The sequence below is a fragment of the Solanum verrucosum genome, unplaced genomic scaffold (genome assembly GCF_900185275.1).
Source record: "Solanum verrucosum unplaced genomic scaffold, falcon-dt-bn FXZP01000261.1, whole genome shotgun sequence".
Classification (NCBI taxonomy): Eukaryota; Viridiplantae; Streptophyta; class Magnoliopsida; order Solanales; family Solanaceae; genus Solanum; species Solanum verrucosum.
Genome location: NW_026019969.1, coordinates 5560522 through 5575692, shown reverse-complemented (window position 1 = coordinate 5575692; position 15171 = coordinate 5560522). Strand labels below are relative to the sequence as shown.

The following is a 15171-nucleotide window of genomic DNA, read 5'->3' as shown; positions in this document are numbered from 1 at the left end:
AAAATCTCAATGTGTAAATTAGTGAGGTTTGGGATAAATTTCAATTGATCCTCAATGTGAACGTTGGAATTGATGGTTTTTTATTATTTTAATAATGAACGTGGCATAAAAAAATAATTTATTTTGTCATGTTAAATTGATTTAAATAATAAAATTTAGTTAAGTGATTTTATTGATACAAATATCTAAGTTGAGTGATTTTATTGATACAAATACCTAAGTTGAGTGATTTTATTGATACAAAACAAAATTTAATGACTTTAGAATATAATTTTTCAAAGTTGAGTGACATTTTAAGATATTAACTCATTGTTGCCCATTGTATTGTATTATACCGTTATCATACCTACAATGTTTGTTTTGATTATTACTTAAAATATATTGTATTGTATTGTTAAATATCGTTGTTACATAACAATGAAAATCCTCATTTTATGGAACAACCGATTTGGTGTGTTCCCATTGTTACTTAATTTATTTTTTCAGTTATATCATGGCGTAATATTTCATAATACCTTTTTACCCTTTACCCTATATTATTTAATTCTAGTCAAACCTCCAACTCTAGAATAATTAAGGATATTTTAGTAAATTTATAAATTATAATACAGTACGATACAGTCAAATCAAATAATAAAAATGTTATTAAATAGCAACAAACAATACAATCTAGTCAAACATTGTATTTACCATACAGTACAATACAATAGAGAACAATGGATAACAATGATCCAAACAGAGTTAGATAGCTATGTGGCTATGCACTTGAAGCCTCGAACTGACCCATTTACATTTTCAGTTACCAGATTATAATCCCACCAAAGGAATTAGAGAATTTGTGCATAAATCTTACTGGTGTTTTGCTGAATGTTATATGGATGAATGCTGGATGGATGTTCTTGAATCCAAAGCCTGGTTTTCCTTCATACTTATCCTGTCTTCTCTTCCACTTCCGACCATTCTCCTCCGTAAAGCCGCCAAGTTTTCCGGTGAATTCTGCACGAGGAATAAGCCTCCTTCTTTCTACTTCTGGAAGGGAAGGCAATGTCCGTCTTGGTTCTTCCATCCATGCTTCCATCCTCAAGGACCCAGAATTTGTTCTTTTGGGAAATCAATCTAGTACCCAGGACGTTCTTGTAGTTTGGAATTCTCTTTTGACAATGTATGCTAGATGTGGTAGGACACAAGATGCATCCCAAGTGTTTGATGAAATGCCTGTGAAAGATACTGTTTCGTGGAACTCGATTGTTTCAGGATTTTTAAGTAATGGGAACTTTAAAATGGGATTTGGGTATTTCAAAGAAATGATGGGTTCTAGTAGTTTTAAATTTGATCATGCAAGTCTGACTACTATTTTATCAGCTTGTGATGGGCTTGATTTCATTATGGTTAACAAGATGATGCATGGATTGGTTCTTTTGAGTGGCCTGGAGAGGGAAATAGCTGTAAGTAATGCATTGATTACTTCTTATTTTCGATGTGGCTGTGCTGATTCTGGCAGGCAGGTGTTTGATGAGATGGCTATGAGGAATGTTATCTCTTGGACAGCTGCGATTTCTGGTCTTGCTCAAAATGAGTTTTGTGAGGAAAGCTTGGATTTGCTTGTGAAGATGCAAGGTGCTGCTGTTGTGCCTAATTATTTGACATATTTAAGTGCATTGTTGGCATGTTCTGGCATGAAGGCACTCGGGGAGGCTCATCAAATTCATGGGATCGTTTGGAAGTTGGGGTTTCAATCAGATTTGTGTATAGAAAGTGCATTGATGGATGTGTATTCCAAGTGTGGCAGTGTACAAGATGCTTGGCAGATGTTTGAATCTGCGGAGGTTCTTGACACAATTGCGATGACAGTTATGCTTGTGGGATTTGCCAAAAATGGATATGAAGAAGAGGCTTTGCAGATCTTTGTAAAAATGGTAAAAGCAAGGGTTGACATTGACCCTGATGTAGTGTCAGCCATTCTCGGTGTCTTTGGTAGCGATACTTCTTTGGCTCTTGGCAAGCAGGTGCATTCTTTAATCATCAAGAAAGGTTTCATTTCCAACTCGTTTGTACGTAATGGGCTAATTAACATGTATTCCAAGTGCGGTGAACTGGAAGAATCTGTCAAAATCTTTAACAGTATAGCTCAAAGAAATGCAGTCTCTTGGAATTCCATTATTGCAGCCTATGCTCGTCATGGGAATGGCTATAGGGCACTCCAGTTATACGAAGAAATGAGGTCATATGGTGTGGATCCAACTGATGTTACATTCATCTCTTTGCTTCATGCTTGTAGTCATGTAGGGCTAGTAAATAAAGGTATGGAATTCTTTGAATCAATGCAGATTATCTATGGGATGACTCCAAGAATGGAGCATTATGCTGCTGTAGTTGACTTGCTTGGTCGAGCTGGACTGCTATGTGAAGCCAAGAGTTTCATTGAGGAGCTACCAGTAAAGCCAGACATATTTATTTGGCAGGCATTACTTGGTGCCTGTAGTATTCACGGTGATGCTGAGATAGGGAAATATGCAGCTGATCAATGGCTCTTGACTTCACCTGATAATCCCGTGCCATTTGTTCTACTGGCTAATATATATTCTTCCAGAGGGAGGTGGAAAGAGAGAGCTAGAACCATAAGGAAAATGAAGGAGACGGGAGTGGCAAAGGAGACAGGGACAAGCTGGATAGAGATTGACAAGGAAATCCATTGTTTCGTAGTTGCAGATCAAATGCATCCCAGAACCATGATCATTTATTCTACCTTGCTGGAGTTGTTCAGACACATGAGAGATGAAGGGTATGTACCAGATAATAGGTTCATTCTATATTACATGGATGGTGATGAGACGGATTTTTCAGTCGATTTGCAAGATACCTCTCAACTGGTTGGTGGCTGATCATTGCTATGTAATCTATGTATCTTGACTCATTGCAGCAAATTGTGACCATGATATCTTTTCATTAATCATTAACAAAATACCCTCTTGTGAAGTAAAGCTAGAACTAGTATGCTCCTTTGGGACATAAAGGGATCAAATCAAATTATCTGATTTCTGAAAAGTGAACTGTTTGCTACCATTGTGGAAGATTCTCTTTCTGTTTGAACAAAAATAGAATTACAAAAGAGTTCCTTGAAAATATACCACAACTTCTCTGATCAAGGAAACTGAATGCACCAAGTAATTTGATATATACTCTGCTAATCCATTCTGAAAGATCTGCAAACTGATAATAGATAGAGGAGTGCATTTACAAGCAAATCCTGGTGCTGATTGTTTGTGTCATTTAGTTGAATGCTCAGCACTACGCCTCTGTGTTAAAAAGTGAAGGCACGGTCTATCTTGAAATGACTTTCATGAAGCGGTTTATAGAAGAGAAGATTCCAGCTGCTTGATTTAACAGTGAGGGGCCCTTATCTTCCTTCTCATCCACACCTCCATATATTATCTGCGAAAAAACAACACCAAGTTTTTGAGAGAGATGTCATAGTCCATAATGACTCTTGAAACTTGGTTTTCTCCCCGTTGTATTCTAGCCATATTTCTTCTATGGGAAACTTATGAACAAGAACAGAACACAAAATTTCAAGACTTCAGTGCTACAGGAATCAGCAGCACAAGACTTACCTGTTGTACATTTTTTTAACTGAACTATATAGACTTCTAGAGGACGTTTAACAACTACTTTATTACGGCCTAACTTAGATATATAGTAGTAGTGGAGCAACAAACCTCCAGATCTTCTATAGTTGGACGGCTGATCTGTTCTTTGGCAAGAAGATATCTGTTTGGTCGGTCCTTATCATCATAGAACACTTTCCATAATCTGGAGTAAACCAGAAAATAAACAATTAAACACCAATCCTTTAAGCCAGCAAATCAAATGCAACAGATAGACAGAGAGAGAATCTATAAGAGTTGCCAAAACCAATGTTATGCAACATCATGTTTGATAAATTACAACTTACAAGTATAATAAGCCAATCTAGTTCAATTTAGTTTTATGTTGGAATTTTGATAGCTCACAGCATCAATCATTCAGCATCTAGTCTGTCATTTAGCAAAACTGAACCAGGTTGGTGGAAGAACTTGTAAGCAAGGGAGATAAGCTTGCTTGCCAAGACACTGAATGTCTTTCATGATATTATTGTCTAACCATGTAACACAGCATGCGTTTATAGTTGCACAGAATCTCAACCTCCAACTAGAACTCTATTCATTTGGGAATGTTTTGTGACGATCAAGTAGATGATTCCTTACCCGGGATAACATCTAAATACAGCGCCATCTGGTAGAGGTCTCATTGAGTAAGCCACAGTAAAGGTGCTGCAGTGAAAAAACAAAAAAAAATCCGTCAAAATATGGGAAAGTTATACAGTTTCGCAAATTCACATTGACAAGAAAAGACGGCGCCAGGTTGCAGAAAACAAAATTACCTTAAAAAATTGCGCCGCAGCCTGCGTACATTGATCCCCACTCCGACATCCTCACTAATTAGACGCGGGTTCCACATGATAAGAGGCCTAGGCTAACAAAATAACCATAGATCATTAACAGAAAAATACCATCTCTGTCTAATGTGAATAGGTTTGTTTTTAGAAGTTTGAAGAGAAAAAGCCTGAGAAGAAAAACATCTACGCCTCCTCAGTCTAAGTGCAATCCCTGTCATCAGAGTTTCATTTTTGGAAAGGTACAAGCTTAGCAGACCGAAAAATAATAGCTGTCTGACTGACTCCCACAATCTATGTTAACCAAACCTCACACTATCTTCATATTCCCATTTCAGCAGTTATGAAGTAATGTTCTCATACAATCCATCATCAAATCTCAGGGACCATTTTTTTTTAACATGACCACATACATACTTCTTAATCCTTACAATACTGCAACACGAAAATGTTGAAGCAAGTTTCTGATAAGATCTTTGATCCTCACCCTTTGCCTTCCGCTCAATTAAATGCTTTCTCCAAAATTCATTTTCCGAAAGAGAAATGGAAAAATGAGTATAAACTCAGTGATAACATATCAATCTTGGAAGAAGGTTGAACGCAATATTCTTCTGTTCTTAAGTTTTTTATAGCTAATTCTCAAAGCCTATGAACAAGAATCACTGTGTAAAGTCATCTCAATGTAACTCAGTGATAACACATCAATCTTGGAAGAAGGTTGAACGCAATATTCTTCTATTCTTAAGTTTTCTATAGCTAATTCTCAAAGACCTATGAACAAGAATCACTGTGTAAAGTCATCTCGATGTAACTCTTCCCAAGTAACTAGCATATTCCCTCTGTTCTAACTAAGGTTTCTTTTTCATTTTAATAAATATGTTGGTAAGTTTGTTCCTACCACAAGATATATATTTGAAGATTTTTCAGATTACTAACCTTCCAGCAGTATCAGTCAATCCAGTAAAAACAAGATCATTCTGATAATATGGTTGACCTTTCTTTGTAGCCCATATACGTTGGCTTTCAGCAACAGGGTACAGAACTCAAAGGAAACTAAAATAAAGTTAGTGGCATGCCAATCCACACATTTTTCTGAGAACTTGGGTAGTCATGGTTCCTATTATTAAAATCAGACATTTTTAGGTTTTGTTTATATCAAAATGAGGAACTACATGAAGGACGGTGTATAGATTACTGACAAAAATAGCACCTCATTTTAAGGCCATTGTTTACACATGCAGTTAGCACTAGCTTCAAAAAGTAATGTGTTGTCTTTTCTACTGTGGCAGACAAGAATAAAGCTAGTAATGCACTACAGTGACTTCTAGTGAACAGTTTGTGATGAATCGAGTATAAGTATCTAATTGCTGTAATGCTGTTAAGGTGCTCAAGTACTTTGAGGCTAAGTTGGCACTTTAACTATTCAAGGAAAGAGCCAGAGAGAGAAGGAGAGATAGTAGTTGTTCAACGAATAAGAGATCCAAATATAAAGAGAAATCATATCAAATGGGTACCGGGTCATCTGAGAGATCGGATGCAATTTTCTCTACATATTCCAGCATCTGATAATCAGGAACTACCATGACTACAATTTCGTCTTCCTTACTGACTGGCTTCCGATCACCTAGACTGGATTAGTAAGTACATCAAGAACAACAACCAAATATTAGTCGACTATCCATATAATATTACAATTTTATGGTTAAAAGTAACTGTATTCATGTATTCCACTGAAAGAGGAACCATTTTAGGAACTCTTATAACTCAGGAAGCACTACTGATCAAATCATTGACAGAGAATGCTCATGTAACAATGTCTACCTGGCGAATCCAAATGTAGCATCTTTCCACCGATATTTCAGGAGTGCGGCAGCTCCAGCATCTGGAAAAATGGCTTTAACTCTCTAGCAGTGAAAGTTTTAGACCTTAGTAATTAAACATGGATAAGGAGCTAAATCTATATTTGCATACTGTATGGGACAAGATAACAGGGCCTGAAAACTAGATGCAGTCTTGAGTTTTATTTTTTTTATGATGACCGAGAAATACTTTGGGCGCCATCGAAACTCGTGAATGATGGATCCTAGAAGCAGTCTAAGTTATATGCAGCTGACATTGGAAATGTTTCTGAATAGTGAATACTGCAAACAGTGTGATCATACACACCTTTATGATACCATAGATCTCAACTGTTTCTTCACCCCTGTGCAGATAGAACTCTTTGTAAATCTTGCTATAAAGTTTAAGGGACAGATTCTTATTACTCATCTGTTCCCATTTAAATGAAAGTCTTCCATTTCTGGAATGTCCCAAAATGTGTATAGCATTCCTTTCTTTACAACTTTCACGATTTTCGATAATTTAAACTTATTAATTAATTAAATTTCAAATTTAAGAATGATGCTTATTTCTACATTACTTTAATATTTACTTCCATTACTACTAATATAATATCTGTGTCAAACTTCTTGTTCAGTCAAGTACTTCCATATATAAAGGGATATAGGGAGTATGTCGCAAAATCTTTATACTAGATTACTAGTATTGTCACAATTTTTAAGCTAACCTCGCATCCCGTCTCCTCAATAAGTGTTTCCAAAAATGTTCTTGATAGTTCCCATAATTCAGCTTGTGCACCCTCATCATCAAGAAACTGAAGCTGTGGTATTAAGAGCTCAACCTGAGGAAGAAAGTCACATTGAACTTCCACCGATTAGTTTTAGGACTCATGGTTAGCCCATCATGATTAAACCAGTACTATAAATGGGAAACAAGAAATAGTGCTAGGAATCCATAGAGCATTACGCATAACTTTTCCATAATACAGCAGACGGATCAGAAAAGATATGTCTCCTCTCCTCCACCCGATAAAACCAAATGTATGTTAATCAAACTCATCTCTCTTATGAGGTACTAGGCATTTTATGTTGCCGTGATTAGAAAGACAGCAGGAATCTGATAATATACTAAATTTGGAGGACTTGAGAGGTCAAAGGCAGAATGTAGAAAATGAAGAAAGGGCAACATGATTCATTAAGAGACTCAGATTAAGATGGGACAACACATTTCCTAAATTTCATTATCTCATTGTTAGTGACAACCAATTGCATTAGTATAGAATGTAGTCTTGGTAACACATACAATGGCTCTCATTCCTCCTGAAGATACAAAAGAGGCAGCTGCTTGGCCCGACTGCTGAACGGCACCCTCCAAATCAGAAGGCAGGCAGCTGTAAGGATCAAAAAGCAAAAGGAAGAATAGTGTGCCATTAAAATTTTCACTTTTTAATGCTTTCAACAACTTTGGCCTATTGAAAGGCTAATCAATGCAATGCATGCTCCAAATTGCAGAGGTACAATGCAAGAGTAGAGATTAAGTCCTAAATGACACGTTCCAACTTTTCTAACTTCTGAGTTTGTGATTTGAAATCTTGAAGGAACTTTAGAGTCACGTCCTCTCTTGAAGAATCTTCTTCACCATATCATCCACATATCATGCAACTAACATTTAAAAAATAATAATGTAAAATCTAGATATTGCATACAATTCACATCACCCTCTAAGTAAGTTACAACTCCCTCCAACACCAATTAAAATGACACTAATCTTCAAATGATAAGATTTATACAACATCAACTTCAATTTTAAGTAGTGATTTGACGTCTCTCTCCCATGACACCAACTGTTACTTCACTATATTCTTTTTGACTCTTACTAATACTACATATACAAGACAAACTACCTTATAAGATGAGTGATTTCAAACTAAATCCATCCGCCGTCTAGACACAATATGTAGCTTGACAAGGCAAATATATTCTTTTATGGTTCAATGTAGTGTGCAGTGATGTAGCTCATATGAAACAAATTCACATAACAATGCACTTAAGGACTACAAATTTTCTTTAAGACAAAGCAATCCAATTAACCCCTATGAGCCCTCGCCCCAGCGGTAGTCGAGTCACAATGAATCAATAGCAAATTCAAGAATGGGGTTTTATTGTATTCTGAGGATCCTAACAGTGTGAAATCTAGTGATATACTGTACTCTTAGTTCAATAATCCAAAGAACTTGCTACGATAAAATATTTATTTACATAGACAGCACTAGAAGAATTGGAAAGAAAGGGTCAAGATTAATCAAATATTAATACGGAAGAAAGAAAAAAACTTCAAACCCACCTGTCATCTTCTTCTTGATCCTCCTCCTCCTCCTCCTCCTCCTCCTCCGTTGTTTGCAATTGTGGGTCTGGTTCAAGATTTTCTTGGCCTTGAAATTTGTCAAATTTGGCATGGGTTCTTGAACTGGGAACGGATTTATGGAGTAAAATTCCAGAAAACCCAGGAGTATTTAAGGGGAAAAGAGACGAAGAGAAGGGAGTTGTGAAGGATGGTTTCGGTATTGGAGCACAACACCATGAGAGGCTTGAATATGAAGCAGATGCCATAGAGCTTCCAAATGCTCCCAAAAAGACTAGAGATAAGTTTGTTAAATATGTAGGCTGTGGAGAGCCACAAAACTTGTCTTAATTTGACGGTTTGGTCCCAAGAAATAATAGAAAGAAAATTGGAGGACAAAACTAATGAAAATGGTACTTTTAGTTCGGATTTGGAGGAAGTGTAAGAAATTTGTTTGTAATTCATACATCGTCATAATAAATACTCCGTCCATTTCTATTTATATTTCGTTTTTATTAAAAATAGATGGTTCTTAATATTTGTCATTTTATAAAAACAATATATAAATGACACTATTCTTCCTATTTACCCTTGAAAGATTTGAAAATTTAAATTTGATGTCCATTGGTCAAATTAATTAATCAAAATAAATTAATTCATATTCTATTGATTGAAAACTTGATTAAGGAAATACTAAACAAGGGTACAATTGTAAAATTACTTAATTTCATAAGGAACGTGACATCTAAAATTGTGACATATAAATAGAAATGAAGGGAGTAAGAGATATATACGAAACATGTGTGTTACATTAATTGGCTTCGTGTAAATACACGTGTGGATAAGGCTTTACTGTAAATAAAAAGTCAAGATTGAGTGTGTAGTTTATATTTATAATTTTTTGTTGTCTATCACAACTCAAACGTAACTCAAAAGTGTTTTTAAGATAATAACAACAACAACATATTCAGTGAAAATTTCATTAAATAGAGTCTGAGAAAGATAGAGTATATGCAGTTGTTATAATTACTGTAACACCCCGTATCCGAAAATAGAGATTTCAGATTTCTGGTGTTACAGATGGCACTCACAGACACCATCCACGGACCGTAGATGGACTCACGGTCCGTCCTGCAGGTCCGTGGTTCGTTACAGAAAACTTCCCCAAAACTCAGTCAGAAAATTTGGCTAAGTCCCGACTCACGGACAGACCCACGGTCCGTAGATCAGACCACGGTCCGTGGTCTATGTCCGTGGATCGAGACTTCCCTTACCAGCCTCTGACACAAACTACGGTCGACCAGTACAGACCGTCATTCGATCCACGGTCCGTAGGTCTGACCGTAGATGAGGTTAGCAGCTAGTTGGGTCAACTTCAGATGGTCATAACTTTTAGCACAAAACGAATTATGTGTCCCATGACCTATGGTTGGATACATAATTGAATTATCTTTCCAACGCCACCGAGTTTGATAAATTCCGACCTCCGAGTAAAAAGTTATGCCCGTTTTAGTGAAGCCCTGTCGGGCAGACTCAACCTACGGACCCAATCGACGGACCGTCAGTCCCATCCGTCAGTCACTCCGACAGCAGCTAATTCAGGGGTCTTTTGGTCTTTTCCTATTTCATTTAACCCCTAAGATATGTCGTTTAGACCCTAAATCATGAGGTTTTAATCGGTTTAAGCCTAGAAACATAATTAGAACTTACCTTAGTCAAAATCATTAATCAAAATCTTAGAAAATTAGAATCAAGAAGGAGAAAAAGGTCAAGAACCCTAGTTCAAGAACGCAACAAGGTTTCTTCAGTTCCAGCCCCGAAATCGAAAGATTTCTACATGGAATTCGTCACCAGGTATGTGGGATTCCACTAGTGGGTTCCTTTCGCCCATTAGGTCCCTAGAATTCAGTCAGATTCTTGATTCCATGATTATGAACAGACCTAGGTGTTTTATAAGGAAAATTATATTGTAGACTGGTTTAAGAGTCGCCACTTAATTTTTAAAGAAAAAATCAAGAAAACTATTTTTTTTTCAATCAATTAAAACAGGGAATCAATTGAAAATATTTAAGGGGGTTCGGGGGTTCTTATTAATATTCTAGGAAGGTTTTTAAGGCACCTAGAATATCCGCTAATGCGGTTATCCGACAATTAATCATTTGGCTAAAATAATTTTGACTTAACTTGTTTTGCAAAATTGAACTATTTTGTTAGTTAGGATCAATTTGAGGGAGAAAAATAGAATTGTGAAATATTATCTAAGCGAAAATATTTTGTAAAACTTATTCTTTAAGTTTTTGTTAAGAGATGACCGATTCAGTTAATTGTTAAATCAAAATTGGCGTCTTTCGGAGATTTGAACTTCTCGACCTTAAGATTAATGACAAATACTAGCAAGTAAAATGAGCACAATAAAATAAAGAGGGAAAGAGAGTTAGGCCCAGATCTGGTTTCTGTCCGCCTGGACCAGTATTTGGGCCCATTTCGTTTTAGGCCAAAGGCCCATTTGAGTGGCACCTGTCCAAAATTGAAAGAAATAATTTTCTCTGGGCCTTTGGCCCAAATTTTCACCTGTCGTAAGAACTTACGCAATAATAATAAATAATGACAAGGGGGCTTAGGCCCAAAATGACAAAATACAACTCGGAATAAATAGAGGCGGGCTTTTGGCCTAATCTTTTCAACTCCCGATCTGTTCCGCTATTTTTAAACCCGGGGCCTGTACTCCAATTCTTGTAGCTGGCTGACTCGGCAGGAGAAAACATTGGGCCTGAATGGCCCATTTGTAATGCAAAGGGAAATAGGAGTTCATGGCAAACTCGGGTAGATTTCACATGTGGCAAGAACAAATAAAATACATAAGTAATACTCATAATAATTCGTGAGAGGAAATGAAGCAATAAGACACTTTCGGTACAATAACTCCAAAAAAAAAAAAAAAAAAAAAAAAAAAAAAAATTAACAACATGCCAAACACACGATTTAGCTATAAAATAAAATAAAAAATAAAATAAAATAAAATGAATTAGTAAGCACTCGAGAGAAGCTGACCTTCCCAATCTTAAGAATCCCAGCAAAATTTAACAAGTATAAAAATGTAATGCATTTAGACTAATAACGATGACCGAAGGATATTAAGCACTTAGAAGTCTCAAAGGAAGGCCAATAAAATGAGAAAATAGCCGACTGAAATAAACAATCAAGAAAACATCACACCCCCCCCCCCCCCGAAACGCTTAGCATCGCGACTGGTTAGAGAGGTTGGGCAGACCAATCATGCATTCATTGTTATTTAATTCAAGACAAACTTATACATGCTCTCAAACAATCCTAAAGAGATAAAACTTGGTTCACAAAATATTCAAGCATTAACAGTTCTGGTTGGACACTTTTAAGGTGAGATCCTTGATTAATTACAACATTCACATGACACACACACACACACACATATATATATATATATATATATATATATATATATATATATTAAATGGTTAGAAAAACTAATAAATCTAATACAAATTAATATATATATTAAATAGTTAGAAAAACTAATAAATCTAATACAAATAAATATATATATTAAATGGTTAGAAAAACTAATAAATCTAATACAAATAAATATATATATTAAATGGTTAGTAAGCGTATATGTACATATGTATATATTCAAACTGGGTTAGAATAGACTTTGTCAAAATGAAATAAAATAAATATATATATATATATATATATATATAAGACTCAAAATGGGCACATACACATAAGAAAAGACCAACACATGGGACCAAAACGGGACTTCATCATAATGCTACCAGGAAAATATAGCAACCAGCTGCCGGCATTCCCAAAAATTCAAGGCATAGCTATCTCGAGACGGTACAGACACAGAAGAAGAGCTCAAATTTCTTGGGGCAAGACAGTGAGCAGCACATAACTCGGGAACATATATGAAGGATTTTCTCCCAGAACAGGATATGAACAGATTAAAAGAAATTAAAGAACACAATCTCAAAATTCAACTTATATTCATAAGAAATAGAATGTTCAGCTAGCTAATGCATTTGACTCCCTCCAAACACACAACAAAAACATGAATACTAGTTCAACAAAATGAGAATAGAATAGTGCCCTGATTGATCAATGAAACAAGTCAAAATTTAAAAAAAAGTACAACAGCCGCTGGTTCGAAAAGAACACAAAACAGAGAAGTGGACTTGAACAGTCATTAAATCAACTTAAAGAAAAAAAAAACATACCACCAACTTCAGAGAGAGGATGAACAGACAGTAAAGACTAAGATTTAAACACATTACATAGAGTCATATCAAAGTCGGCAAAGAGCAGGATTTTACACCAACATATCGAACTCGAAACGAGTAAAAGTATTACGAGTTGTTTACCGTGTTATGGGCAGCGAACGGGATGACGACAAGCTAGGAGAGCAGCAAATTCCACCCCACAAATGCTAGCATGAACGGCGAGCAGCAGACTCGGACGGAATCTCAGCCCCAACTGAACTTGGAGGGAGTGACGACAATGAAATCGAGCAAAGAAACTTAGACTAGAATTAACTATCCTCGTTGCTTTCTTTAATGTATAATGTGTTTTCCGACTATTCTCACTTTAGCCGTTAAACTTCAAACTGCCAGCCCTATATCTTTTTCAAAAAAAATCTCCCCGTTCCAATAAGAAACAAGAGATTATTTATACAAGGGAAAAATAGGGTTCCTCCTTTGAGCGGGAAACCGATAGAATTCCCCTAAGAATGAGACCCATTCCAATTTGAAAATCAAAAAAAATTCCCAATTCGGACCAACACCCTTTTTTGAGAAATTCGCCCCATTCCAGAAGAGGAAAGGGGAGATGGACGTTTGGGATCAAGTTCATCGTCCTTGTGGCGCAACGTGGCATCATCCCACCGCCCAAGGACGAAAGATGTGTGATGCTGGGACTGCAAATTGAGAGGGACGAGCAGAAGACAACAGCAAGAGGCAGTGTACTGCCTGTATGCGTAGAGTCCGTGCAGTGACGCCGTTTGCTAGCCGTGAAGACGCCGCGTGAAGAGACGTTGGAAGCTGCTGAAAGTGTGGACTTTGACGCGTGCAGTTGTACGCTTTTGGGTTTTCTTTTTGAAGGGAAAGGAAGGTGGGTCGGGTTTTGGGTCATATGGGCGTGGGTTAAGGGAAAAAAAAGTGGGCTGGGATTTTGGTGTAATGTTGACTAGAAATTGAAGACATTAATGGGCTGTATTGTTTGGAGAAGGATTTGGGCCAAGTTCTGGCTGAAAATTGGTCCAAAATCGGGGCAAAATGCGGCTAAGATTGTAGTTAGGAAATGGTCAATTGCATTACAATTATAACCAACTAAAGCTTAAGGGATAGCCAAATTGATTTAGTTAGTGAATTCGGCTAAAATTAAATAAAGTGAATTAATATTAATTAATTAACGAGCTTCTTAATCTTAACAAAATAAAATAATCAACTTAATTATAAACTAATTAATTTAGCACTATAAACGACTAAATAACCCAATATTTAAATAAAGCTAAAATCCTTTTGAGACAATTTTTGAACATTCGTAAAATATATTAATTAGACACATAATTATATAATAATTAACTTAATTATAAATTAACTAATTGACTCAAAATTGTAAACTATTAGATAACTAAACAAACTAATCAAATATCTAATTGAACAAAATCTTTTTGAGACGATTTTCCAATATTTATGAAATACACTAATTATATACATAATTGTATAAAAGACATATTATTATTTAAAAATTATAACAAGTGACAAACTATTTGAAACAACTTGCAAATTATTCTATTATATATTTATTCAAAATTTCTAAAAATTAATTATTTTAAATCGTTTTTTGAAAAATTAAGAAGTTCAGAAATTAATTATTATCGGGGAGGGTCAAAATTGAGTGTCAACAACTGTCCCTCATTGTATTCGGATTGATGCAAGAAATCCGAGGAAAATGAAATTGACTAATCCAATTTTGACCGACCACATCTTCATCTTGTGGAAAAGTAATTTGGTACGGACTTTAAGAATTATGGCCGAACCCCAGAAGTGGGTTTCCTACATATCTCAGGCTATATGAGAATTCAGGCCACTTGTAGTTCGATATACTTGATTTAGCGCATGATTATGAAAGAATTCAAAAGTCATCCTGATATCGAATTATGAAGACATCAAAATGCTCGGGAATGCAATTTAAGAGTGAATGTTGGAATACAACCGAATTTTAACATTGAGCCCGCCTACATATCCTTAAACATTAGGAATCAGGTTGCTTGCAGTTCGACTCTATCGGTTGAAAAGGAAATCTATTATGCTAGACCACATTTGGTTTTAGAAAGGCGACACAGTAAGTCGAGTATGAAAAGGAAGTTTGCAACCTCTTAGTCATGAATGTGGCGCGCTTCACACCCATACTTAAGAACTTACACAGACATAATTTTCAAAACTTTTGGTGCATTGTCACTCAGATTGGAAAGCTGCTTCCGGTAGAGACCAAAGATTTCCGTATGCGAAATTGAAACC

The 15171-nt window shown here is 36.0% G+C and overlaps 2 protein-coding genes across 2 annotated transcripts; one reads left to right on the top strand and one right to left on the bottom strand.

Moving 5' to 3' along the window:
• Positions 1-798: 798 nt before the first annotated feature.
• Positions 799-2923, top strand: LOC125816007 (pentatricopeptide repeat-containing protein At3g05340). Its single transcript, XM_049495593.1, has one exon. The coding sequence runs from the start codon at positions 879-881 to the stop codon at positions 2880-2882; it is 2004 nt and encodes a 667-aa protein (XP_049351550.1). The 5' UTR covers positions 799-878; the 3' UTR covers positions 2883-2923.
• Positions 2924-3078: 155 nt separating this feature from the next.
• On the bottom strand, positions 3079-8913 carry LOC125816033 (uncharacterized). Its single transcript, XM_049495628.1, has 9 exons — positions 8615-8913; positions 7574-7661; positions 6999-7112; positions 6254-6336; positions 5947-6061; positions 4421-4512; positions 4245-4310; positions 3717-3810; positions 3079-3432 (listed from the first exon to the last, which is right to left on the bottom strand). The coding sequence occupies exons 1-9, from the start codon at positions 8878-8880 to the stop codon at positions 3322-3324; spliced, it is 1029 nt and encodes a 342-aa protein (XP_049351585.1). The 5' UTR covers positions 8881-8913; the 3' UTR covers positions 3079-3321.
• Between the last annotated feature and the right edge of the window lie 6258 nt (positions 8914-15171).